The sequence below is a fragment of the Anarrhichthys ocellatus genome, unplaced genomic scaffold (genome assembly GCF_004355925.1).
Source record: "Anarrhichthys ocellatus isolate YVR2014 unplaced genomic scaffold, GSC_Weel_1.0 scaffold26, whole genome shotgun sequence".
Lineage (NCBI taxonomy): Eukaryota > Metazoa > Chordata > Actinopteri > Perciformes > Anarhichadidae > Anarrhichthys > Anarrhichthys ocellatus.
In genome coordinates this window covers 1,533,071-1,559,353 of record NW_022280056.1, presented here as the reverse complement: position 1 = coordinate 1,559,353, position 26,283 = coordinate 1,533,071, and the positions used below count along the sequence as shown (strand labels likewise).

The 26,283-nt window shown below is 40.1% G+C and overlaps 4 protein-coding genes across 11 annotated transcripts in view; 2 read left to right on the top strand and 2 right to left on the bottom strand.

Moving 5' to 3' along the window:
• Window positions 1–146: 146 nt before the first annotated feature.
• On the bottom strand, window positions 147–6,709 carry cdip1 (cell death-inducing p53 target 1). 4 transcript variants are annotated; one of them, XM_031862107.1, is made up of 7 exons: window positions 6,692–6,709; window positions 4,540–4,613; window positions 3,747–3,793; window positions 3,229–3,376; window positions 2,826–2,978; window positions 2,241–2,517; window positions 147–2,064 (listed from the first exon to the last, which is right to left on the bottom strand). In XM_031862107.1, exons 4-7 carry the CDS (start codon window positions 3,302–3,304, stop codon window positions 1,953–1,955), a joined length of 618 nt encoding a protein of 205 aa, XP_031717967.1. In that variant the 5' UTR covers window positions 3,305–3,376; window positions 3,747–3,793; window positions 4,540–4,613; window positions 6,692–6,709; the 3' UTR covers window positions 147–1,952. The 4 variants fall into 4 exon arrangements, with proteins under 4 accessions (XP_031717967.1, XP_031717966.1, XP_031717969.1 ...); XM_031862106.1 differs by lacking the exon at window positions 6,692–6,709 and having other exon boundaries at window positions 4,540–5,354; XM_031862109.1 differs by lacking the exons at window positions 4,540–4,613; window positions 6,692–6,709 and adding an exon at window positions 3,983–4,527.
• Window positions 6,710–7,189: 480 nt separating this feature from the next.
• mgrn1b (mahogunin, ring finger 1b) lies at window positions 7,190–15,354 on the top strand. Of its 2 annotated transcripts, XM_031862105.1 has the most exons (17): window positions 7,190–7,576; window positions 8,766–8,884; window positions 9,035–9,123; window positions 9,216–9,362; window positions 9,920–10,037; window positions 10,502–10,568; window positions 10,682–10,725; window positions 10,811–10,858; window positions 11,084–11,152; window positions 11,256–11,415; window positions 11,513–11,622; window positions 11,801–12,015; window positions 12,438–12,555; window positions 12,632–12,677; window positions 12,785–12,889; window positions 13,291–13,336; window positions 13,605–13,696. In XM_031862105.1, the coding sequence occupies exons 1-16, from the start codon at window positions 7,489–7,491 to the stop codon at window positions 13,329–13,331; spliced, it is 1,584 nt and encodes a 527-aa protein (XP_031717965.1). In that variant the 5' UTR covers window positions 7,190–7,488; the 3' UTR covers window positions 13,332–13,336; window positions 13,605–13,696. The 2 variants fall into 2 exon arrangements, with proteins under 2 accessions (XP_031717965.1, XP_031717964.1); XM_031862104.1 differs by lacking the exon at window positions 13,291–13,336 and having other exon boundaries at window positions 7,191–7,576; window positions 13,605–15,354.
• A 4,372-nt stretch (window positions 15,355–19,726) lies between these two features.
• On the top strand, window positions 19,727–20,735 carry aanat2 (arylalkylamine N-acetyltransferase 2). Its single transcript, XM_031862052.1, has 3 exons — window positions 19,727–19,892; window positions 20,116–20,270; window positions 20,430–20,735. Exons 1-3 carry the CDS (start codon window positions 19,727–19,729, stop codon window positions 20,733–20,735), a joined length of 627 nt encoding a protein of 208 aa, XP_031717912.1.
• A 668-nt stretch (window positions 20,736–21,403) lies between these two features.
• rhbdf1a (rhomboid 5 homolog 1a (Drosophila)) overlaps window positions 21,404–26,283 on the bottom strand; it is a 26,907-nt gene continuing 22,027 nt past the window's right edge. For all 4 annotated transcript variants that reach the window (XM_031862048.1, XM_031862049.1, XM_031862051.1 and 1 more), the window contains 11 exons: window positions 25,825–26,076; window positions 25,574–25,685; window positions 25,405–25,479; window positions 25,133–25,294; window positions 24,924–25,024; window positions 24,773–24,836; window positions 24,389–24,483; window positions 24,212–24,287; window positions 23,740–23,840; window positions 22,619–22,772; window positions 21,404–22,425 (listed from right to left, as the gene is read on the bottom strand). In XM_031862048.1, coding sequence (XP_031717908.1) covers window positions 22,006–22,425; window positions 22,619–22,772; window positions 23,740–23,840; window positions 24,212–24,287; window positions 24,389–24,483; window positions 24,773–24,836; window positions 24,924–25,024; window positions 25,133–25,294; window positions 25,405–25,479; window positions 25,574–25,685; window positions 25,825–26,076 — 1,612 coding nt within the window. In that variant the 3' untranslated portion in view covers window positions 21,404–22,005. The remainder of the gene's footprint in view (window positions 22,426–22,618; window positions 22,773–23,739; window positions 23,841–24,211; window positions 24,288–24,388; window positions 24,484–24,772; window positions 24,837–24,923; window positions 25,025–25,132; window positions 25,295–25,404; window positions 25,480–25,573; window positions 25,686–25,824; window positions 26,077–26,283) is intronic.

Below are 26,283 nucleotides of genomic sequence, written 5' to 3'. Positions count from 1 at the left end.
TGAATGATTTCACATTGGGCAGCTTAGTGGCGTTATTGTCGTGACGTCATCAGGGAACATATTCACGTCTCAGCACTATAGCCTGTAACATTCACCCACATAATTAATTAAATAAATTGATAAGATATTTCCATACAGACGATTCCAGTGGTTGTGCCAATTGGCAATTTATTCACAATCTGTGGGAAAGAGGCAGAAACATGACTTCATATATACTTTTATTTTGAAGGCGAGTCGTCTCTGTTTCTGACTCCCTTTACTCAATTTTTATTATTAAAGTTGTAAAATGGAACAAGCTGACATTTTGGTGCTGAATTGCATTGCACGCGTTCATTCAATGCGACAGTAACACAGGCCGAGCATTAACCACGTAGAGGCAGCATCGGCTATCAAACAACGAACACGTAGCAGAACACAGTAGCACAAGTAGACCAGTGAGATTATGAAATACCCCTAAACTGACAGTTCATTATACAACGGCAAAATAATTACACTTCTTGCACAGACCCACAACAATGGCAATAATTAAAAGTTTGATGCACTTCAACTCAAAACGTACTTCCTTGCACAGTTTAACTATCCTGAAGAAGAAAATAACTCAAATGCATAGAGTCAAGAAACTAGCCGGTGAGAATCATTTGTTTCGATGTGTGGCTCATGCAGACAAACTGCACTTTGTGAACCGCAGATTGGGCATGCTGTGGTGGGCAGACAATGGTTGTCTGATAGCATCTCAATGGAATCACAATGTCGGATACAATCATGTATTGTGAAGCTGACTCCGAGCAGAGGTCTCTATTTAGTATTGGTCAAAAGACATCGGTATTCTCTAACATGCATCTTAGCAATGCGGGTAATCTTAAAGGGCTTATGCCACATTAGGAGGGTTATAGGCTGAACAATGCTCTGTGATAATGATGGTGCCGCCACTGTAACGTGTTTGCTGGCACCTTTTTTTTTTATAGAGAGGACATGTGATTGCTAAATTGTCGGTGCGTCTCTATCAGTGACAGTGAAACTCTGTCGGCTCTACTTTAAGTCTGCTATGATGCACTGCTCTTACTCATGAGACGACGATGCAAGTCCTCAAAGACTAATGACAGCAGGGGTTGATGGGTAATATGAATGTATCAGCAGGGGAAATTAAATTCCAACTTAAAGTGCAAATCTTGGCTTTATTATCAAAATGAAGTACATCATGGACAGAGGGACGTAACCGTAAATCACTGAACATTTTGTGACTGAAGCTCAGAAGATTAATAAATATAGCAAGAAACATCAATCTTGGTCATTCCCAAACAAGCAAATACATCAGTTTAATAAAGCTGAAATGGTTCGTTAGTTTGCTCACATTCAAAAAGGGATAATAATAATAATAATAATAACAAAAGGAAAACTAGGTCCGTTAGAAGAAACTGATCAGACATGGACAGAAATGTTCACAGTTCTCAATATTAACTTGTTAAAATAGTCGATAAAATATTTTAATAAATAAATAAGAAAACAAACGATGAGGCTAACGCAGCATGTTCGACCTCATTACGCTTTCCAGTGAGATTCACAGATGAATCGAAATAAATAATGACCATTTTCACAGCTTTCGTTTCCTTCCTGTCCATCCGGATGTTTTTACCCACTAACATGCATACCTTCACATGCCTTTTCTCCAGGATTCCTTACAGGATGAGATGCACCACGGACCTGCTGCCTATCCGTCCCTGTGTGTGTGTTAGTGCCCTACAGCTTCTGTACACTTCAAATTAATGTTTATACATGAAAGAATTCTGCTGAAAGATATATACAGTAAATATTATGTGAACTAATGAGAAAACTGCACTATTTAAGAAAGCTACACAACACTTTGCAAAATGGGGGGGCTGTCACTACCAGCAGGAGGAGCTGTGAGTTTACGTGTGTGCATGGACATGTCTCTAGCATACAGCTGTCGGTGGTTAGCATATACGCTTGTATGTGTAAATGTAGCCCTTACAGTACGGGCAGGAGTGCGTCACATCCTTGAGGTCATCAATCAGACAGGGAATCAAGCAGCAGCCAAGATCACACCTGAAAGTGAGGAACACAACATCATGTAACGCTGTGATGGAGCAGAGAGAAGTCACGTTATCTCTGCTGTGTGTTGTGATCCGAGCTTCTCCGGGTTTTCTTTATGTAGCTGGTGCAGGGCCAACAAAGCCCGTCACAAACCCCTGTTGGGTCACCTTCATCAGTGTGCCACTTACCCTACGAAGAAGCAGAAGAGGCAGAAGAGTGAGTTCATGAGGCCAACATCGTGGGAGATGCGGGTGACGATTGCCTGCTGACAGTGCGGACACACAGTCTGCACCGGTGAGGTCTGGAACATCTCCCCCTGCAGTACGGTCACAGTGGTAGCTGCTCCTGGAGGAGCCAGTACGGTCGCTGTGTGACCCCCCATGTGGACAAACTGACTGGGACCAGGGCCCATCTGTCCCGGCATCGGGTGAGGAAAGTGACCGGGCGGATGTGGGTAGGGGCCACCTGCACCGAGGTAAATGACACTTAATATAATCTAGATGAAGTTAGACACGGATCAACTCGTCATGTATAATGATAGTCAGGAATCTGATTTAAGGCGAGTGGCTCACAGTGATGGGGCTGTACCAGCAGGACAAGAGTTATTAACAAGAAATTCAATGAAAGATGTTCAAGCATCACCAATACTGTCAAACCCACTGAGAATTAGCATCCAACTGTAGTAGTTTCTGAAAATATGTTATGACAGTGTGTTTGTCAGCTTATTTTTAGACTTTATGTGTTTATTCATATTTGCAGACTGTCTGCAGCACCTGGTTGTAGTGGAGGCATTGGCATGGGCATGGGCCCCTCTCCAGGGACATGTGGGGGGAGGAAGCCTGGGTGTGTGGCCTCATAGGGTGGAGGACCGTAGTCTGGAGGCAACGGCTGTCCCTCTACAGGAGCACTTCTTACAGGACCTGTTACTGAAGAAAGAAAACACAGGTTTGAGTCATGCAAACAGAAATCATACTCTAAGCACCTCACAGCTGGCCCTGCTTGATTATCAGTTTGCTCAAAACGTGTTTCCTCTTCGGGAGAGTTTTCTAGGTTGGTGAATCAGAGGTGCACTTCTCAACAAACACAGGGACTATTTCTCAAACACAATGATGATGAAAATATAGTAAAAAAATGTAACGGTCAGTGTCCAAAATCCTGCATGTTTAGTTGCATTACCAGGTTGTCCATTCTTCTCCTCGATGAGCGGGGCACTGGGACCTCCAGGGTACGGAGGAGGAGGATCACTGGACATACTGGCCGGATGTCTGTAAAGGGGAAGGGGTCGGACGCGGAGCTACCAGCAGAACTCCTCTGGACTTTTATCCTGTGAGGAAAACAAACACACATTCACAGGTTGAGTCCCGCGGCTCGGACTTCTCTCAAGTCATAAAATATTCCAGCAACAGTCAGAGGAAGTAGTTCTGCACACGAGACGTAGGTTTGAGAGCACCAGCATAGGTTTTAAGAAACTTTGTTTCCCGACTACGTGATATCAATGAGTAATCAAATCATTTGACTATGATGACATGACTGTAGACCGCTGTGGGGAAGTTTGAACTCAGCAAACTAGAGACTGACTGAGTCGTGTGGCTTAAAAAATGTTTGTGAAAGAAAATGTCTTTTTCAAAGTAAACAGGTCGAGGCTCTGTCAACATATTCACTAATAAATGTCTTTAAGGGGGAAAAATATTTACCTGCAACTGGGAAAAGAGAGACTCCGCCTGAAGAATCTGGCCACTACCTGTAATATGAAGAAACATGTTAAATTTACTTTAATAAGATAAATTACAATAATATTAATAATGTCACTTCAGGCTACAGAACCACTGAACTCATGTAAATAAAACCAGCTGAGTGACACCAAACAGAGACTTAAAAACTAAAGAGAAACACCGTCGCAATGACTTCATGTACAACAACAACAATCAACCTTGTTATTTGGAGGCATTTCTCCTGCATTGATGCTAACGCTTCCCAGCTAAACTAGCTAGCTGGTGTTTCGTGTAATCCTTCCACCAGATAATCCAGCTCAACGCTACTTGCACGACTAACCATGAATAACTGAGTTGCGTAATGGAGGCCAGCACTAACCAGCACTGGTGTTAATGTGGATCGAGGAGCGCATCTAGAGTACCGTTACGTTAAATAATGGCGGTGTTAAGTGTTGGCTAATTGCCAGGTCGCAGGGTATTTATCTCACCTGGCTGATGATAACGTGAAGCTGAATGTGTTGAGAAACGACTGACAGCGAGTGTGTGTGTGTGTGTTTTCAGATGGTTAACGTTAATCTAACCTGGAAGAAAATGTTGGTTTTTTTGTCAAATCAAAGCATGTTTTGCTAGCTGTCGTTACGCTAGCTAACGTCGCCATTCTAGGAACAACAGACTGGAGATATAAAGCCTGAAACACGTCGCTGAAACGACTCTAAACCGTCTTTAGTGTTGTAAAACACCGAGTCTGTGATGCTGCAGCTGAAAGACACATTACCTGGTTGTGAGAGAGATGCTTCCCGACGGCGGTGTCACGTTAACTGAAGTACTTTGACGTTAGCAGCTTGTCTCCTGATGAGAGTCAACATCCGTTCACACGGATTTACACCCCGCGTCAATGTTGATTATGTTTCAAACAGGCAGGGTATTTAAAACAAAAAGAACACACAAAACACAAGATGACAAGTGAGAAATGTGTAGTATAAGTATGTATACTCCAATAAGAAAGACTAAGATTGTAAATTACAAACAGTAAAAAGCTAGGACAGTAGGTGCTTTTGATAAATTGATCTGTTGAAACGTCACCTATCGTTTGCATACATATTACCGGTGCGATACACAAAAACAACAAAAATACAAAAACATAATCCTATTTATTTTTGAAAGAGCTCACCGGAAATGTTAGTATGCTATCGTGTCTGAATTGACTCTAGCTTCAACGTCTGTAGCAGGCAGACTGGTTAAAATGAGTTAATCTAGGTATGATCTGCTTAATCCGGTAATAATCAACAAATAATGAGTTGTACAAATATATATCAATAATAATAATGTATTGTACGTATTGATACAAAAGATAATTGCAATATTACTGTTTAGTAGCCAACGATTAAGTTTCCAGGTGGTCACAGCGAGGAACTGCATTACATTAAATTTTAACTATAGACTGTATAGTGTTAATAAAAGTAAAATTGTTATTAATATGAATATGTAAAACTCATTATTCGTGTGCTATAATAAATAGTAACAGTAGTTTGTATTCATAGATTTGTCTCGATAATAATTTGCTGTGAGGAAACTGCAGCACTATATTCAATAACTAAATCGGTGTAAGCATTAAATCAAGCTGTAAGACAAATTATTAATGTAATTATTATAAATAACAACATTAGCATCAGTATTGATGTCTTAATAAAACTGTTTAATAACAGTTTTCTCATGTGGAGTCTAATTGAGAAGAGAGTTGGCCAAAGTCTCTTTAAAATCATAGGGTTATCTGCCCTCTAGTGGACACAGAAGGTAACTACAATACTAACAAACCTAATCAAGCTAGTGTGAATACAGACAAAACGATGAAAATACTTCCGGTCTATACTTTCAAATGAATGTGACCAAAATAAAACGAAAATAAACAAAAAATATCATGAAATGATCGATTTCATTGTTATCCAGTGATCACAGCGAGTAGGAACTACATCTCCACATCCTTCAGTGGAAATGCCACAGATATTTATACTGATATTCATAATTTTGTACGTGTCTCTCACAGTTAGCATTCCACGTCTGTAACAACACGGGCCACACGGTGTTTTCAAAATAATGGCAGATGTAAACACTGATGTTAAAATGTTGTCTAGAGTCTGGTGAAGTGATGCAGCATGAACGTTGGTAGTGTAGTCCACCGGAATGAGGGAGCCGACATGAAGGACTGTATGGGGATTTCCAAACCATCATATTATTTTACAGTAACATCAATCTCGAAAAACCATAATTTTTTTTATGTAGTGATATGCAACATATATTATACATTATACTATTTATATGATCATTATTAATTGTATTATTTAAAAAAAAACATTTAGTTTGGTTACTTTATTTTCAAAGTTCTTAGCGGAAGTGTACAACGTCTGCTTTGATGCTGTCTTGATTAATTTAGTGTAACGAAGTTCCTCCTTGTGGCCACTAGAGGGCAGTATATATTAATAACGATTGTATCTATACCAACAGTTTGGCCAAAGTTTCTTTAGAATTGTAGGGTTATATGCCCTCTAGTGGACACAGTGGGTAACTACAATACTAATTAATAAAGTTAGCGTCGATGCAGATATAAAACAAGGTGTATACTTCCGGTCTATACTTTCAAATTAATGTGACCAAGATAAAACAAAGAAACATAACAATATCACGAAATTATAATTTTCATCGTTCTCTAGCTAGTAGTAACTACATTGCCACCCTTTAGTGGAAATGGCATAGATATTTATGGTGACATTTTTTTATTTTTGTATGAGTCACTCACAGTTAGTCCATGTCTGTAGGCTACATGGTGTTGTCAAAACAATGGAACAGTCAGGCACTGATGTCTCCGAAAAGGGAGTCAACATGAAAAACTGTACGGCTGACGGCACACCTCCAGGACAGTAAAGACTTACCTGTACCCACTTGATACTGACGATAGTTCTCCAGCATCTCAGTACAGCCCAACTCAATACGAGAATACACTGCACTCCAGGAAACACAATGAGGAACTGCACTACATTACATATTGATAAACACTATATATGTCAGATACTGACAGTGGTACTAAAATGACGATATGCTCATCGATAACTCAAAATAATAGCTGTGTCAATTAATTTATGTATGTATTTTTGGAGCACCATATACACATTTATTTACTTATTTTCAATCTATTGTGCACATTATTTTTTATTTCATGTGTTATGTGCCGACATTTTGGGCTTTGTATAAAAAAAAAAATTGAAAAAGCTGACAGTTATTTTGATTTTGCTCTACTTTTATTTTTATTTCATCTACTTTGTCCCTATAGGTTTATAACAAACGATCGACGCACTTGCCCTGACCCCTTCCCCTCCTGACCTCCTCCCCGCCGGGCGGTCCCAATATAAAAAGCGAACGCCCTACGTTTCTGGACCGCTCGGAGACAGCCAATCAGATTCGCTCGTTGTACCAGTAGCTCAGCTCTGGATAAACAACAGAACGTCTCAGTCGTCTCAATTTGTTTCCTGTTAGCATTAGCATTAGCATCCGCAGCATAGCCACTGATCACACTGAACGTGTAACATGTAAACGAAAGCGTTTACATATTGTCGATTATATATATATATGTTTTTGTTGACCTTAGTGTCCGTTTAAAGAAAGCGATAATCGGAGCAGTAACGCGCTGTTAGCTGCCGAGCTGCTAGCTAGCTAACATCAACACAGAACGATGGGGTCCATCCTGAGTCGCAGAATCGCTGGTGTTGAGGATATCGATATCCAGGCAAACTCGGCCTATCGATTTCCTCCGAAATCAGGTAAGTATTCGGTAATCTGGATTCGGTTAAATCCAGATTATTCCCACTATCACGTATCTTCTTTAGCGAAAATAAACACGGAGGCACTGAGAACACTAACGTTAGCTAGCTAGGCTCTAACGTTAATGATTGATTATTGTCTGTTGATTATCATTCGCTAGTATTCACAGTTAGATCGTGAGCGTGTAGAAAGGTGACTGTCTGGATCACGCGTTATTCATCTTCTGTTGTCTGCAGGGTCGTGCTACTGGACTGTCAGAGTATTGCAAGTTGGTTTATTGTTATTACGACATCGTGATAATAACACACGAAGCTTTGTATCCCTCACACTCAAACTTAATGTACAGACTTCGTCAAAGTGTTTCATCCACACTGAATTGAAGCTACAAGAGCTGAGGAACAAGTGACGCTGACAGCCAGAGACATGACACCCATGTCAACAAATGACGTTCAGCTTCCATACACGACCTTTAAGGCTCTGTCTCTTGTTAGTGTGCTATTTCAAAGGTGTCTAATATATGTATGTCTTAGTCTCACGTGTTTATTACAATGTACTTAAGATATTGTCAAACAGTAAAAACACAGAAGAGATTCTACTTCGTTTAAACCCATAAAAATACCACACATTGTACTGTCAATTGGTCATATAATCTCCTGCATCTCAGTACACACACCACATTCGTTTTCTTTTTTAATCTAAGAAGGTTTACACCTCAAAACAATTTTTTTGAGATATAGAAATATGAATGATCACATTCATGCTACAACAGGTAGAGATAATTAATGGCATGGTGTTGTGTGACTTTATATTAGTTTTTCTCATATGAATTATATGCCTACATTAGACGCAAAAACATAACAAAGAAGAGAACCTGAAAACAAGTTATCATTAACGTTTTCACGTCTCTTGTCCTCCTGCCTCTGAAATGACTGCATTATTAACCATGAGCTCGAACGTGTTGCTCCAAAGAGTCGTATTACACTTCAGCCAACAATTTGTACAGCTAAACCGTTTTACTTTTTACAGGCAGATCATTTGAAGTAACTGTATGTTAATTGAGATGTTGATTACACTGACACAGACAGAGAGGTCCCTTTTTATAAAGAAATGTAAGAACATGATCAGTGTCACCATATGATGTTGCTTGCAGCATCTTTATTATTCATGTTAGTTTCCTCTTGTCTTCAGGGAATTATTTTGCGAGCCACTTCTTTATGGGAGGAGAGAAGTTTGACACGCCGCATCCAGAGGGATACCTCTTTGGAGAAAACATGGACCTGAATTTTCTTGGAAATAGGCCAGTGCAGGTAAAAACAGATGTTTCTTCAACCCAGTTGTGTTAATCATCTGAGAACAGCTTTAAAACTACTATGATGTAGTTCTACATTTTATGTCAGACCATGTTGATAAATACAAATCAAATGTCATCATCCATGTTGCTCTTATTATGTCGATAGTTTCCATATGTGACGCCTGCACCCCATGAGCCCGTGAAAACCCTGAGGAGTCTGGTCAACATTAGAAAGGACTCTCTGCGTTTGATCAGGTAAAGATAACAGACGCAGAGTAAAGGTAAACAACTGTTTAAAGGAAAATAACTTCCATTGTTACCTAAAGTGTGAAACCGTGTGATTCTAGGTATAAAGATGACTCCGACACCCCGGTGGAGGAAGGTGCGAAACCAAAGGTTCGGTACGGTGTGGAGTTCACCTTCGATGCTGATGCTCGGGTGGCCATCACCCTCTACTGCCAAGCATTCGAGGAGTTCTCCAACGGGATGGCAGTGTAAGACTTCATCTTTTCATGGGACAGAGTCAGATGAAGCTTTAACTATTGGGAGCACAAACATGGGCCACATCTCTCGGCCTTTGAGAGGATCCATTGTTCAGACTAGAACAAAGCAGCATTGTACTAGTGGAAAACCTTGTGCCAGAGACTTTTAAACTCTGTTTTATGGATAGTGAGACTCAAGCCTGAGAACACACAGACTAGAATAGATACAGTGGGTTATTAGCAACCTCCAGTCACCATGGATACTGCTAAGGAGACTTAGAAGAAGATGAGAGTAACATTTTGCTCTGAAGTTATCGTGTTACGATGAGAGGAGACAGAAAGATGAGGCCTTTCTTACGGGACTGCATCAGATATTGTTACTGTTGTGCTATGCTCTTCAGTGTTCTTTATTTTCATCTTGTCTGGGGACACTAGTGTACCGAGTACTTAAAGACGATTTCCTTAAAGACAATTGTCTGAATGAAACTGCCCAGTTAGAAAAACAGAGTCCAGGATTTCTTCATCCTGCTGCACATTGACGATCTCTCTCTGAAACGTACTGTGTGCAGATACAGCCCAAAGAGTCCGTCGCTGGTCTCTGAATCTGTGCACTACAAGCGAGGGGTGAGCCAACAGTTCTCCATGCCGTCTTTCAAAATAGATTTCACCGAGTGGAAAGAGGAAGATGTAAGTATATAGATATATATATCTTTAATAACTTTTTACACTTTTCTATGAACAATACAGTTTGTAATTATAAGTCTTCAAGGAAAAACATTTACAATTACATTTTAACAAACAAATTTAGTTTCATGACCGAAATATAATTACAGAAAGAGCATTTGTCTTAATTATTAATACGACATTTAAAGATAAATAATATATGCGGTAATATCTGTGAATGAGTTTAAATAACAGGTCTTTGTTACTCAACACATTTATAGAGGAGAGTAAATACAGTTCTCCACGTTCTAGCACCAAGAGCTCCGTCTGCCCATTTATATTTTTAATACTTAAACATTAAGTGAAGAGAAGAATCTGCAGCAGTTTGTTACCAGATCACACATCACAAAATCAATTTGCCTCCACGTGTGTCGGTTTATGTCCCCGTGCCTCACTGAATAATTCAATCTTTCTCTTCTCTGTTAAAGCTGAACTTTGACCTCGACCGCGGTGTGTTTCCTTTGGTAATCCAAGCTGTGGTGGATGAAGGGGACGGTGGGTCACGAGAGCTGCATGACAGTCAGGAAGGAGATCACTCCAACGATGTTTCTTAAATACATCGGACACAAACATTTGTATTAACCAACATACTGTGTGTTCTTTTAAAGATTGCCTCGGACATGCTCACGTGCTTTTGGCAGCCTTTGAAAGAGTACGTATACATCTAATTAAAATTAATCCTTTTAAATTTGAATGAAACAAGTTTTTAGCTGACACGTTTGTTTTTTCATCTCCAGCACGTTGATGGCAGTTTCTCCGTCAAGCCTCTGAAGCAGAAGCAGATTGTAGGTTTATGAACGTCCTTATTTGAGTGATTATAGAGTGGACCCTGTACTCAGTCCTTTTCCCCACTGGCTGGCTACGACACATCCTTGTGGAGTTTACAATGCATTAAACCAATAAGCACAGGCCTTTATAACACGGTTATACAATATTACACTGGTGCATTGTTTTCCACTTTGGGTGTTTCTCTCTTTTTTCACCATACATGTCTTTGTGTCTCTTTTCAGGTGGACCGTGTGAGCTACCTCTTACAGGAGATCTATGGGATTGAGAACAAAAACAACCAAGAAACCAAGGTTTCAGTGAAAGTTTTACCATATTCATCACTCACAAGGCTGTGAAAGTTATTCAATGTTTTATTTGTGTTCATTTTGATTTCATTTTGTTGTCTTTTTCCAGCCCTCCGATGATGAAAACAGTGACAACAGCAACGAGTGTGTTGTCTGTCTGTCTGACCTGCGAGATACACTCATCCTGCCCTGCAGACATCTGTGTCTCTGCAACTCCTGCGCAGACACTCTGCGTTACCAGGCCAACAACTGTCCCATCTGCAGGCTGCGTAAGACGTTCTGCTCTTTAAGGTGCTCAATTGATGCTATTTTAGGAGTAGTCATGAGAGTATTTACATTATTATTGTGTTTGATTTGTCCTACCAGCCTTCAGAGCCTTGCTGCAGATCAGAGCTGTGAGGAAAAAGCCTGGTGCTCTTTCCCCGGTGTCCTTCAGCCCTGTTCTGGCTCAGACTATGGACCATGACGAGCACTCGGTAAATCTCGTGTACATTTGTGTATAATCGGATAACATTGGCTAAGACGATACAAAATCTAGATCTTTATTGTTTATCATTTTGCCTCTGCAACTTTGTAAATGATGTCATCCAGCAACTATTTCAGGAACTACTAACCACAGACTGACGTCTGATCCTCGTCTATGTCCCTCTGCAGGGCACAGACTCTGTTCCTCCCGGCTTTGAACCGATCTCCCTGTTAGAGGCTCTGAATGGTCAGCAGTCAGTGTCTCCTGCCATCCCGTCTGCCCCTCTCTATGATGACATTAACTTCTCAGGGGGTCCGGGCGGCGAAAGCAGGCAGCTGAGCTCCCCGGAACATTTGAGTGATGGAAGTCTGCAGAAAGGCAAAGTCAGCAAGTCACCTGACAGGTATAGTTTACCCGTACATGCACTCAAAAACATCGCTGTAAGAAATCGGGTTTGGACAGGAAATTACATGCTATGAATATGTTTGTATCTGTAACATTAATAGCAAACATCACTTTACATTGGACTCCCATTGACAAGGTGACCCTTTAATACATTGACGTGGTGTTCAGTTATTTTCCACATTGGTGAATTACTGTGGCTGCTGCAGATTGTCTTCCATATGGGTTTAGTCATGACATAATTGTGGAATGCAGCTACTACCTGCTCAAGCTTTTAAAGTATATCTAAATACTACCACATCTAGAGGACATTATCTTGTGTTTAAGGTGTAAATAGAGTGAAATCTGTCCATTTGATTAAATGACCTGTTCTACTTATATTTGTATGTATTCATTATTTGTTTGTCTTGTCCTCCTCTCCAGCACCCTCAGATCTCCATCCTCTCCCATCCAGGAGGAAGATGAAGAGAAGCTGTCTGAGGTGTCTGATGCTCAGCCACACACAGCGGGGCTGCTGTCCAGCAGCCCCGCCCCCACTGACGTAAGCCGCCATTGCATCAACTGACATTTAAACTCTGCTACAAATAAAAGCTTTAACCAGTCCCGTCTTCTTTTAGGCCACAGCCACAGAGGATGTGGCAGAATCTCTGTCTCCAGATGATGGTGAGTTTTGCCGTTTGCCAGTCAGTGAACAGTGATTGTATGTGGCACTGGTAAAGATTTGTTGGCTTTGAGGGTTAGATTCATGTATCCTCTCTTGGGTGATCCAGAGGACAGGATGCATTCTGGAGGAGACATCCTACAGGACTGCAGCAGTGAACACAGCAGCTTGACCAAAACAGAGAGCGACCCAGCGGGCGACTTGTCTCTGCCAGGTGAGAAATTCTCTGCCAGGAAAAGAGAAGAAATATACGACTGTCAAGAATAATCTTTACGCCCCTGAAAACAGCACAATATGCACCAAGTATGTAATCTATTTATCTATCAAGCCATATAGAGTATAGACCTGTACTTTCAGACAGCTTAGAGCAAATTGGATCAAGCATTGACTGCAGTTCCTAAAATGTATCGCATTATCAACTACAAATCGCCCGGTTCTTGCTTATTTTTGACAACTTTCTAGTTCTCTAACGTTTCTTTTCCTAAAGCCAAGACTCCAGGCTGTGATTCTCTGTGCTTTGCATCTAACCTGTGTGCTATTGTGCCTCTCTGTTTCCTAACACTCCTCATCTGTTTCCTGCCGTCTTGTCCCTTCGTACCGCCTCACTTTGGGCAGCTCTAGGTCCTGATTCCTGCTCTATTGGTATGGAGGAATAACTGTGGTATGTAGGCTTTCCTGTCTGCTCTGCTTCTCTGTATGAGCTCTACTGCTCTCACTGAATCCCTTTTCCCCATAAATAGATCCATTGACCTCTATCCCAGCTAGAAACACAAAAGATCCAGCAGGTCTTATCATGTGGAATTCTTGCGATAGGCCCATCTTATCAAGAATGAGCACTGTTTCTATATTTTGCGTCTCTATTTATGTGAAGTCTGACTGGAAAGTTCACTCTGAGCCATATTGCTTATTCATTGCTTCTCCCTCTTCAGGATCATCAGAGTCAACAGAAAGCCTGAAAAGTCAGAGCACAAACTGCTCCAGCCAGCCGCTTCTGTGTCCCACAAGCAGCCTTCATATGGAAGATGAGCACCTCGACCCCTGACTCTGATCTATCCTCTTCCCTCGCATCCATCAAAACAGATTAATGCGTTACAAAGATCATCCAGTTCCTCTATTCCTTATGACCCACTACCCAGTCTTCTGCTTCACTGATCAGAGCCAACAACAGCCCCGAAAGGAAGTCCAACAGGACGAAATGTCTCTGACGTGAGAAAAGAAATTTGACTCCTGCGAAGATGTTCTTGGTACCTTACTCTATGACTGATGTTAAAAACAGAAACCTTTTCATTAACTGTCAGATGGTGTTCAGTTGTGTGTCTTGACCAGAGTTGTGGTCTTGTTATGTGGATTCCAGAAATACTTCACTACCTGTCGTGGTGGTTTTAAGCACACTTACTTTAAATCAACTGTATCGATTCCTTAACTCTAAATTCAGAAGAGTTTATAAATACAGTTTGTGTCTAGATATTGTATTCATCAGTGAAATACATTAATGACTTGAGAACTTATTTTTACAGTAAGGCTGATTTGGGTTATGAGCAGAAATTTGAAAACATTTCGTGTGTATCCGTGTGTTAATTTGAAGTGATTTTGCACTCCGACAAAGTCGTTTATAATCCATTCCTTATAACGAGAGTTCACGATGAGATTAGTTTATGTTGTCCTACCGTCTTAAACATCTACATGTCATGTTTATTATTTCAATGATGTGATAGCTGTGTATCATAACTACTAGAATCCTGTGTAGTCGCCTCCAAAATTCTATTCTTGCATATTACATTAAAAACAACTAGATTCAGTTAACATGCACATTATATATGACTTGGATAATCAATAAGAGCTACAGATTCACATCCTAACAGCTAAACTCAAAGATAGCAAAAGGCTGCAACAAGCATCGATGCTCCAGCTACATGTATGCTGACTCACTATTGCACAGTAAGCGTGCTCATCGTAGATGTACATCTCTGTACAGTCTTTTTGTGGCAATGCCGGTGTCTGCTTATGTGATGTAGCTGCGGAAAAAAGGGGGTTTGGTGTTTGTGTGGCTGCGACACATTTACATAACATGCTCCTTTACGTGTAGCGCCATGCGTATAGATCTATGTGCCTTGAAGTGATATGGCTGCCTGCTTGTTGCATTGGACATTAGTGTTTATATAAATGCTACAATATCAAACAGTTTTCATCCAGTAGACAGGATTTTGATGCTGATGTACAGAGCCTTTTTTTTCTATCGCAAACTTCATGCTACTGGAAAAATGTATCTTGTTCTAGTTGTTGCAATATGAAATTGAACTGTTCATTTACTATGTTGTTGTCATTTATTAATTATGCATTTAATCTTAGTACTTAAGTTGAAGCGGATGTTTGATTGGAAGGACCACATCCAATGCAATAAGTGCAAACATGGCATTTTAATAATCGGGCTAACATTTGCATGTGAATTTGTAATGGATTAAACCTCTCACTGCTTTTAAGTAACATGGTTATTTTGTCTTCCCCCCTCTTCTTCTGTGCCATTTCAACTTGATACTGTGCCTTCCTGTTCTGACCACTATTGACCTGGTATCCAGGATAACTCCACAGCAGGTGGTTTGTGGCTCTCTGTAAAATCAATACTGTTTTCCTTGTGTGTATAGCAGCATGTGTATGACAATAAAGAACACATATTCAGCACTTCAACTATCAGTGGTTTTGTGATTCATCCCAATACTTATTTAGTGCCGACAGTATTTATGACATTTTTACGACTTACTTTACTATTTCTTTTTATGCCTCCGTGCAAGTGACAGCCGTAGCTGCATTATGTTTTGGGGTTGTCTGTACGTGAGGACCACTTATCACAATATAAAATATTATACTATGACATGCTTTGTGACTTTTTGACATATTATACTATGGCTTTTTTCGACATTCTATTCTATGTATTTTTTACGACTTTTTCGACATGCTATACTATGTATTTTTATACATTTTTTGACATGCTATAAAATTACTTTTTCATGACTTTTTTCAACATACTATACTATGACTTTTTCTGAAATATTTCGACATGTTATACTATGACTTTTATATATTTTATGACATGCTATGACTTTCTGAAATTTTTAACATGCTTCAAGATGACCTTTTTTGACATGCTATATACTATGAATATTTATGAATCTTTACGACATGCTATAGAATTACTTTTTCATGGCTTTTTTTGACATACTATTCTATGACTATTTTTGACAGACTTTTCGATGGCACACATCAATAAGTTCAATTAATAGTATTAATATTACTATTAAAGTCAAACTATACTAAGATTTTTTCTTGACATACTTTACTTTGACTTTTTCATGACATTTTAGTGCATATGACTCTTTAGCATACTATACTATAAATTTTCTACGACATACCATTCAGTGACTTTATGATATACTATACTGTGACTTTTAATGGCAAATTGAATGGTATTCTTTCTGACCTTTTATGACATAGTATACTATATCACTATAGTATATAACATATTGTAACATATTTTTTTCATGGCGTTCTATACTTTGACATTATATACATGGTTACAGGAAATAACTTTTCTGACACTTTGGGGGTCTCCAGACACACCGAGGAAACAAATTTATGTTTAAGAGTGAAAAATTGTGTATTTTGCATAATGCGTCCACTTTAATGACAGCTAGACGTATTACATTTCATTGGGATTCAACGGGACTTTTGATTACTATTTTTGGCCAGTTTAGAGACAAAGATTGTAAATGAGTGTGTGAATTCATCCACTTGGCTTTGAGTGCATTCTAATTCATTTGCTGACAATGCTGGTTTAACTGTTTTGTCCCTCAGCTTTCTAGTTCCAGTTTTCTAGGGTGTCTTAAATGTTCCATTGAATTAAAACCATACTTTCATAAACAGCATGTTATGTCTTTGTTACACTTTTTTGACAGACAAGACCCAACAGAAATCATATGTTAATCAGAAACTCACAGGTGTCCAAAGCTTTTCAGGTGGAAGATTAATTGAGATCCGTGTTTGATGGTTTTTACAGCAGTCCATGGTCCATGTGTTATTTGCTCAACTGCAGTTTGACAAAAACCCACAGGGCAGTTTTGCTTAGTGCTTTGCCAGTAGAGGGCGCTGCTTATCCTGAGAGAGGACTCATCTGTGCCAGGTTTCCACCTTACACAGCTCAAAACACAGGTCAACAGACGGCTGGGATAGCTTTGATTTTGAATTTTGTTTTAGATATAAAATGATAAATCTGTGTAGTATTAATGTGTGTGAATAAATATCTTCCCTGAACATGCACATAATATACACTTAATAACAGCATTCATTTAGACTCTATTGTAGTCGTCGTCAGAATGCAAGGGAGGGTGATTATTGAGTTCACTAAAAATCTGTCTGTGCTATTTGTTAAAAGAAAGTTGAATAATCTTATATGCTTGGATTTGTATAGGATCTTGCATACCCCAGTCTTCCCTTACAGTGTGCTCCTTGACAATACTTTTAAATTACCTTGTAAAAATCCATCCATTTAACAGACAGGCACATTTATCAACATTTAGCTCATATTACAACTACATCTCCTCATTACGTTTTCCAAAGTATTAATTTGACTGGTCATGGATAAAGTGAATAATATTATTTAACAGTAAGCATTATTAATCCCAGAGCAACTTCTGAGCTATGACCCTATGATTTTACATTAGGGCCCCGGGTTCAAACTTAGGACAAAGTAATGTACACGGTGTTTAATGTACACAATGTTTCACCAAATCATCATGGCATTGGATATTGTAACAGATTCTAATTTGAAGAAAAATAATTAAAGTAAATATAGAACTTTTCCCAAAAGTATCGTATGCCATAAAAAAAATGAAAATAATGCAATGAAAAATACATAGTATGCCATAAAAGTATCATAAAAAGTCATAGTATACTATGTCCCAGGAGTGCTACTCATTGATGTTTCATTTCAATGTTTTGCTAAGGACCGTATCAGGCCATTCCACTTTTATAAAGTGAGAAAATTAAAGTTATTGTTCAATTGAAGTTATTTTTCACTCAATTACTGGAGATAGTGTTATTCATAGATCAACGCTATTTATTTATTTAAAAAAATGTCTTTCCCATTGTATAGATTTAGGTCTCGTCTCGAAACTACTACATATGGTTTATTTTGAGCTAATGCTGAAGCATGCTTACAATAACCTGCTGTTTTGTGACTGTTCCTTTAAGGATGAGTTCTAGGTGTTTCAGATTTCAAGCATAACATTCTTCTGCAGTATTGGTTAACTGTTGCTCTCTGCTCAGCTGGACCAACAGGTGTACACCAGTGTAACATTTTAAGAGTTTTAAGTTACACTGTGGCCTCAAGCTTGCTTGTAAAAACATAATACAGTGAAAGAAATGTGTGTGCAAGTGTATTTGTATACATAAATGAGATTATGGTATCTCACACTTTATGCTAGAGAGGGTCAGTGGGTGAGGCTATACTGTATACATATAACATTTTCAGTGCGAGAGCCAAAGTCTTGTCTCCTTTCCTAAACTCTTTTCAATTTATTAGCTTGTCTGAAAAACTGAAACATGTTTCTGGGATTCTGAAAACTCAACCGTGTCATTCACTTGGATATAACTGGCTGTTTTAAGAGGCCGTGAGGAATTAGTTCAGACTGCCCCTCCCCTCACAGGCCACACAGATTGACAGAGTTACAGTTTAGAAAAGGTGATTTAATCTCTGGACAACTGTGTACATGCTTGCCTCTAACATCTGATGATCTCATGGGCAGAGATGGTTTCACATTTGTGAATGGCAGCTATCCAGATGACGTGGGATGGTGGGAGATTTCCCATTCAGCACTGTAGTGAAGGCCAAAAGGAAGCAGTGGGTTGAAACAATAATCCTTAAAACAATTCTATTTTGGTTTCATCTCCTAAGGTTACGTTAAACAATATTAGGGCTAAGCCTCAAACCGGGTTATTGTGGCATGAAGCCTGTTTTTCTGCAGAGAATAAGCTAGACCACTTCAATCAACTGTTTACTTTCATTATTTGCATTTGTTTGAGAAAGGGAAGCTTTTCTGAAATTGAAATCAACCAAGAATGCTGTTTTAAACTATTAGACACTTGCACAACCATAAAAAACAATAAATAAAATATTTAGCTGAGATTTAATGTTAAAGAGCTTCAGGACCGTCTTTCCATAAAACCATTACTTTATACTGAATTCAAAGGACTTGTCTATTATAGTGTGCTGACAATCAAACAAGTCTGTCTAAACAGGTTTACCTCGCCAGTCAAAGCAAGGGCTCTCTCATGTAATTAGCTCGTGCTAAACCTCTTTGAGGCATGAAATCATCCCAACAGCAATCCACACAAATCTCCACCCTCACTCAGTAGCCCACATGCCCCTTGATCTCCGAAAAAACATGCGTATCACCACATCCAGTCTCACAACATCTCACTCAGCCCCACCCAGAAAAACACATACCTGAATTTACAGTTAGTGCATGTGCCAATATACAGTAGATGTGCTAAGTAAAAACTACTCCTAATCTGTCATCGTATCTCAACAACAGCTTTTCTTTTCCTGATGAAGGTGATCACACAGTCAATATCTGAAAATTCTACAGACATCTTAATTAATGTGTGGGAAATGTAGCATACAAATGATTGATGTCAACATCTTTAGCTGAGGTTAAGTTACAAAAGAAATACCCCATGAACATAATGTCTGATTTAAAAGCAGGGGATTTAGAGCCACGTGCATAGAAATCTATCCTACTTTGAGGCGTCCACTTTACAGTCCGAGATCAGAGAGAAGGAAGAGGAGAGAGCTGGAGAGACACGAAGGTCGGCTTGCCTGAAGTGAGTTACATTACAGTCAGAGCTGTAGGACAAACAGAGTTTGTTAGAAAGGTTTTGTTTACTGTGACTAGACCATTTATGGCATCAGTATAAAACCTATATTGCAAAAGGCTGAAAGAGAAAAAAAACAGATAACAATAATCAATAACCCCCTGTCTTGAATTATTGAGGCATCATGACACAACAGGTCAGTGGCTCACCGTTCCTCAAGTCCTTCTTTCTGAAGACTCCTGTCAGAGTGGTCAACCCTCTGCGACAGAGACGACACACACTCCCCGCCAGCGAGTTCAGGAACCTCACGCCACAGGACGCCATCAGTGTGTTTGAGATTGAGAGAGAAGGTAAGTCAAGTTTCTGCACACCATATAACTAATTTGTTATGACACTATGTATCATCCAGTAAGAACTAAGACTGACTTTCTGTATGTATTTGATAAAGGGAATATACTGGATTTTCCATTCTGTCATTGGGGAAGGTATAAATGTATCATCTTTTTGAAGTGTTCAATATCATCTTAGTGCCAGTTTTAACTTAAAAGAAAACCCATTTCATTCATCCCCCAGCATTCGTCTCTGTGTCTGGAGAGTGTCCACTTACCCTGGATGAAGTGCTTAACTTCCTGGGTCAGTGCTCTGAGCTTTCACTGGGTTGGTTTGAAGAAGGACAGCTGGTAGCTTTTATCATCAGCTCTGGCTGGGACAAGGAGAGGCTCTCGCAGGTATAAAAACACTTAGAAAGATTTGTAAAGAATACAATGTGACAGGCCTGGCTTTTCTATGCAAATTACTGACTTTGACAAACTTGCTCTGGTGCATGTGAATTTTGTCTCATTGGAGCTTTGACTTAATTATTGCCTCTATGTACTCTTTTTTTCCAGGAGGCAATGACTCAGCATGTCCCAGACACCCCCACTGTGCACATCCATGTGCTGTCAGTGCACCGTCACTGTCGCCAGCAAGGCAAGGGTTCCATCCTCTTGTGGCGCTACTTGCAGTACCTGCGCTGTGTGCCAGGCCTCCGCCGAGCTCTGCTGATTTGCGAGGACTTTCTGGTGCCCTTCTACTTGAAGGCCGGCTTCAAGGAGAAAGGACCATCAGCCATCTCCGTATCCCACATGGAATTCCAAGAGATGGAGTACATGTTCGGTTGGCAGGCGTATGCACGAAGGAACAGCAGTTGCTAGTCCATGGGGACTAATCCACAAACTCACCTCTAACATGGACTGAGGGCAGATAAGATTAATATAACAGCCAACAGATGGACAGATAGAGGCACAGAGCCAGTATGCACCAGAGAACTGGGTTCAGTATTGGCAGAAAGGTCTTACTGGAGCTCCTAATGTCAGCATCTCACAGTATCCTAAAGACTGTGTGAGGACAGAGGGGACCAGTGTGGATTCATGCAAAAAGAGGAACCAGTGGCTTTATAGTTAATTTGACTTATCAGATATCAAATGATGTTCCCTCTGTCACCATTTGCATCGTGGCTTTGTGAGCTTAATGTTGCTTCTTCATTTATTTATTGTCAGTTTATTTTTAATTCATCAAATCATTTACAATTCACTTTGTAATGTAATCGAAGCAATTAATTGTCAATTTTTGGCAATAGTGAACACTAGAGATGTGATGTAAATACTCACAAAAGGTGTGATGAATTCAGTGTCATTACTGTAAAAGTTAGTAACTTGAGGACGCACATACTGATCATGCAGCCACTAAAAACGCTTGGATTGTCAATGAAATATTTGTTGCATATATTTGCTGGTTCTTTGTTGCTTAATTTGAATAAACTATAAAACAATCTTCAACAGACATTTTCTGGTAATTGAGAGGAAGACACAGACCTTTTTCATTTGTAGATTTTTTTTACTGTTCTTTTCAGTTACATGTGAGTAGACAGGTAGCTAAAACACTACCATGTTCAAAACAATCATCACTTCTTGAGAAGCAATAAACAAATGAAAGAAAACATTCGAGTGCTCAGTATAATGTAACAAAAATATGGCAGTAGTTGGTACATTTATCAACAAGGCACCAACGGTATCAATATTTGATTTTTGTCCCTGCTTCTTTATGAGGTTGCCTGAATAATAAAACCTATGTCTGGAGTGCGAATGTCTCTCTGTACCAGCACTGGCTTCTATGATTCCTGCTGCACATGTAAAGGGCAGCTGGCAATATTGATGAGGTTCAGAAGTGCCATACCTTTGTTTCACTGGACAGTGAAGGAGTGATAATGACTGCCGGTGAACAGGGAGGTGATTAAAGGAAGTGTTTAAGATGAGTGGCATAGGTATTCATACTAACAGAGTAAAAAAACACAAGTATATTGTCATTGTTTATAGAGAAGGGGACAGTCCCCCAGTCACACAGGGGCAGAGTGGAGGCAGACTGGCTGAAATCATCTGTTAGTCCACATCTTTTGACCTGATGCCTTCCTGTTATGCTCACACTTCAGTGGAGGTGAGCGTTGAGGTCGTACTTCTCGCAGAATTTGTCCGTGAAGGGAATGCAGGTTAGCAACTCGCACCATTCACACTTGATTGGGTAGACATAGAAGAGCACCACAAGGCCCGAAAAGAGCCCGACAAACACCAGCAGGAAAACAATGATCTGACAGCGTTTGCGGTACAAGTCCATGCGGCCGAAACTGATGTAGGGTAAGATGGCAAAGGACAGGAAGAAGCCAGAGATGAAGCCACAAATGTGGGCGAAATTGTCGATCCATGGCAACAGCCCAAAGGCAAAGAGGAAGAGCACCACACACAGCAGCTTGGTAAAGGCCCTCCAGGGCTGGGCAAGGATCTGCCAGCTCTGAAACAACTCCACGAACAGGCAGGCCAGGATCCCAAACTGAGAGCCGGCTGGGCCCACCTGGGACACAAAGAGAGCAGAGAGGGGGCGTAAGCCTACAAAAACATGGTCACAAACATTTATAATGTGATTTAAAAGCATAATATGATGTTCTTAGTAAACCTGATGAGCTCCTAAATGGGAAATCTCTGACACATAATACGACTGTGATGTTCCTGCACTGATATTTTGTGGGTGTTAAAGTGTTGATCACCTCTGCTCTATAGGGCAAAAAGATGGCTGAAGCTAAGTTGCCAGTGATGCCACTGAGAATGTATATGATTGAGATTCGCAGCCAGCCCGCCAGCTTCTCCAGGTCCCTCAGGATGGTCATCTGGAAAGCCACCGACACCAGGCAGTGAAGGATCCTGGGAGGACGGAAATGGACAATGTGCTCATGTGTATCCAATGTGATGTGTGTGTGTGTGTGTGTGTGTGTGTGTGTGTGTGTGTGTGTGTGTGAGAAAAGATGCACGTGTTGAGAAGATAATTACTCTGTGCAGACGACGCAAACCACTCAGCAGACCGATGACTTTGACCATCAACAAAATCAGTTTCTATCTCATTGAAGCTTAATGAGTTCGTGTAGCGCGGGCACTTTGTTTAATTACCCAGGAGACAGATAACAGACAGCATGAGGATGAAGCACTGCTCTTCTTAACAGTGAGGTCAGCTCTTTGTGCTGACTGACTGAGAAGTCTGAACTACACTAAAGTAGTGCTGTCAGTCTGAAATGCACAGTGCATAAGTGCAATTAATTCATCTGCATGTATTTAACATGAGAGCAACCCCCGCTACAAGTGAATAAATAAGATATTTCTTAAGAAATACGATTCTTCACCTAAGTATCTTTATTAAGACAATCTTTCTAATCCTTTGTTTTGTTGTAATGCGAGTATGAATACACAGAGGAGAGCTACTGACAGCTGGAGCCAATTTTCTTGTATATGCACAACATATACAGTCCTTGAAAACACTGATCTAGTATACCAGGCTGAGACAAAGTTGACTTTCAGTACCTTGTTTTGACTGATACATAATAGCTGATAGGCTGGCATTATTCGCAAAATTGCACATCTAGTTAGCAAGATTTTATTTTATTTATACTATTGGGTAGAAAGTACATATGGGTTACATACATACATAGGGGTTTTCTTTTTATTACGATTCATATTTGAAGCTGAAATACTTGCACCAAAAAAAACATTTAAATAAAAATGTTGAACTTATTCAACAATAGCCAAATAAAATACATCCCATATCCTTTTTTGTTTATTTCATTTGCAGCCAAATCTTAGAATAAGCAAAACTACTTGTTGACAGCTTCTGACTCACCCAGCATGCAGGAAAAGTGAGAGCCAGAGCCTGTAAAACTGATCTGGGATCTCAGGGTTGAGGAAAGGCAACAGTCCACACACATCGTCCATGCAGTGCACCTGAAGAAAGACATAGCACAGCATATTAGGTAATGGCCCACAGTTATACATATACTTTTAATGTGACAATCAAAGATCACAAATAACATGCAAATGAAGATCGGCTTGGACTGGTATTCAGGAAGTATACAAAATAGTACACCAGATTAAATTAGCAACAGGTGCAGCTCAAATTAAGTTTTGCACTTTTTGCACTAAATAGCTCCCTCCCTCCATCCATCATCTTATCCGGGGCCAGGTCGCGGAGGCAGCAAGCTTAGCAGCCGTATTTCAGCGGCTCTCCGCCGAGCAAAATAGTTTCCATTAAATACCTTCTCCCCATGAAAAAGTAAAATGTCTCATTTGTGTATAATAAGGAGGAAGTTGCTTACTTGAGAGCAGAGAGTAGCCTCCTCGTGAAAGTAGCCGTTCATGAAGTCACAATATTCCCGGGATGTGATTTCACACCTCCAAGAAAAGTAGCAGCAATTAATAAATTAGTGAACTAGTCATGTTTTTTAATTATGTCCAGGTTAAATGTTCATCATAGGTACATCAGCTCTCCTCACCTCCCTTTGGTTCCAATGCAGCATGGTCGGCCTGTTATGGTACAGTCTATATGAGGCAGGTTGGTGTGGTTCCCTGTGTTGTACCTGGTACAAATCTAAAAGCCAAAGCAGTATTGTCATTATTATTTTAAGTATTAAATCTTCATCAGTGCCAAAATGTAATATCCTTCCAAGATTCATCAAAATGAAAAGATGTATCACATTTTTACTTCTTACAAGCCCTAAACTTGTGTTTTGTTGAGAGGATAATGCAGAGATATTCTATGATTATGAAAGAAGACTTAAAAGAGTAAATATAATTAATTCCCCCAACCATTTCATCAAGGTCAGGTCATATGTGAGTGATCAGCTTTAACTTTTCAGACACAGTTTTACTGCACTTACTGGCCACTTGCTGATGTCATCAGGCCATTCATGAGGTGACACTGAGGCAGGCTCGAGACATATCCTGTAGAGCAAGAAACACACATTATATTTACCAGCCAGTATCGGTTCATTTATAATGTGCGATGAAAGAACTACTAGTGTATCTTACCTGGGATCCTGATGACACACAGAGCCATATTGTCTGTCTTTACCACGTAACTGGGGAGTGCTGGAATGCCTCGGCCACTTTACCCACACAGCTAGAGTACTCTAGAAATAAAGCCACAAAAGAAGGGGTTAGAACTTCCCACCGTGTTTGTCTCTGGTGAAATTATAAAGGTCGAGGAACACAAATAAGAACTGGGCTTGTTTACAGACCGAGCACTCCTCCTCTGAGGTTTGGACGCAGCCAGAGCGATCGTTACGCACACAGCAGGCAGAGTTGCGTTCGATAGCTCTCTTTTCCCTGATAAGACCATGCACCTGTTTGTCCTGCCGCATGCATGGAGAGAATTTGGCCCCCAGGTGGATAAGAGCTTCCTAACAATGCATAGTAAAAGGGAAAAAAAACATCTAAAATATAGTATATATTTAAAGACATTTACACATGATTATTGCTTGTATTCTTCTATCAAGAGAAGAGTGCTCACCGACCCCGGCCCAATCCAAAAGTTCTCCTGCTGTACAAACTTGACATTTTCATACACACCTTTGTTTCTTAAAACCTATGTCAGAAGACATACAAATCACAAAGAGTACAATCAATATGAAAGGAGTCATAATGAGATGAAAATATTGTGAAAATGTGCCGTTACTCACAGAATCAACTGTCTCATGCTGGGAAAAGCCCACTGGTGCAATACCATAGATGCATACAGCCAAGATAGTGATGAGCAAATGGACAACGGTGATCCAATATGTAAAAAAAGGCCTAGAGGAGATAGAGCGTATGCATTTAAAAAAAAAAAAAAAAAAAGAAAAAACAGCAGCTCTCATTATCCATCATTGTCATTCACTGAGAGCAGCAGAGGGAAAACGCTATTAGTCAGATCTATGAAGAGGTGCAGTACCTGTGGTCATCCATGTCCTCTATCTGCCTCTTGACGTAGCTGTCAATGCGCTTGCGGTATGTGCGGTTTGTGAGCTTCCCTACCATGCCCAATCCATAAGGCCTCTTCTCTCGGGCAAAAAGCTTCTTGACAGGTACAACGATGCGCTGGCCACGCCGCTGCCCGGTAACGCTCACCACCTCCTGCCGCAAGGGCACCTTTGGTGGTCCTGGTGTTCCTTCTTTGGCTTTGCGCCACCCTCGCTCCAGAGGTCTGGAGAGTTAACAGAGGAGACGACACTTCTGCATTATCTGGCTACATCATCAACCAGATCAATAAAATGTTTTTGTCAGATTGGTTATCACTAGAGCTGAAAAAATGGAGTATTTAGTGTGTGTGTGTGTGTGTTTAAATATACATATACATATACAGGTGTGTGAAAAAGTGTTTGCCCCCTTCCTGATTTCTTATTTTTTTGCA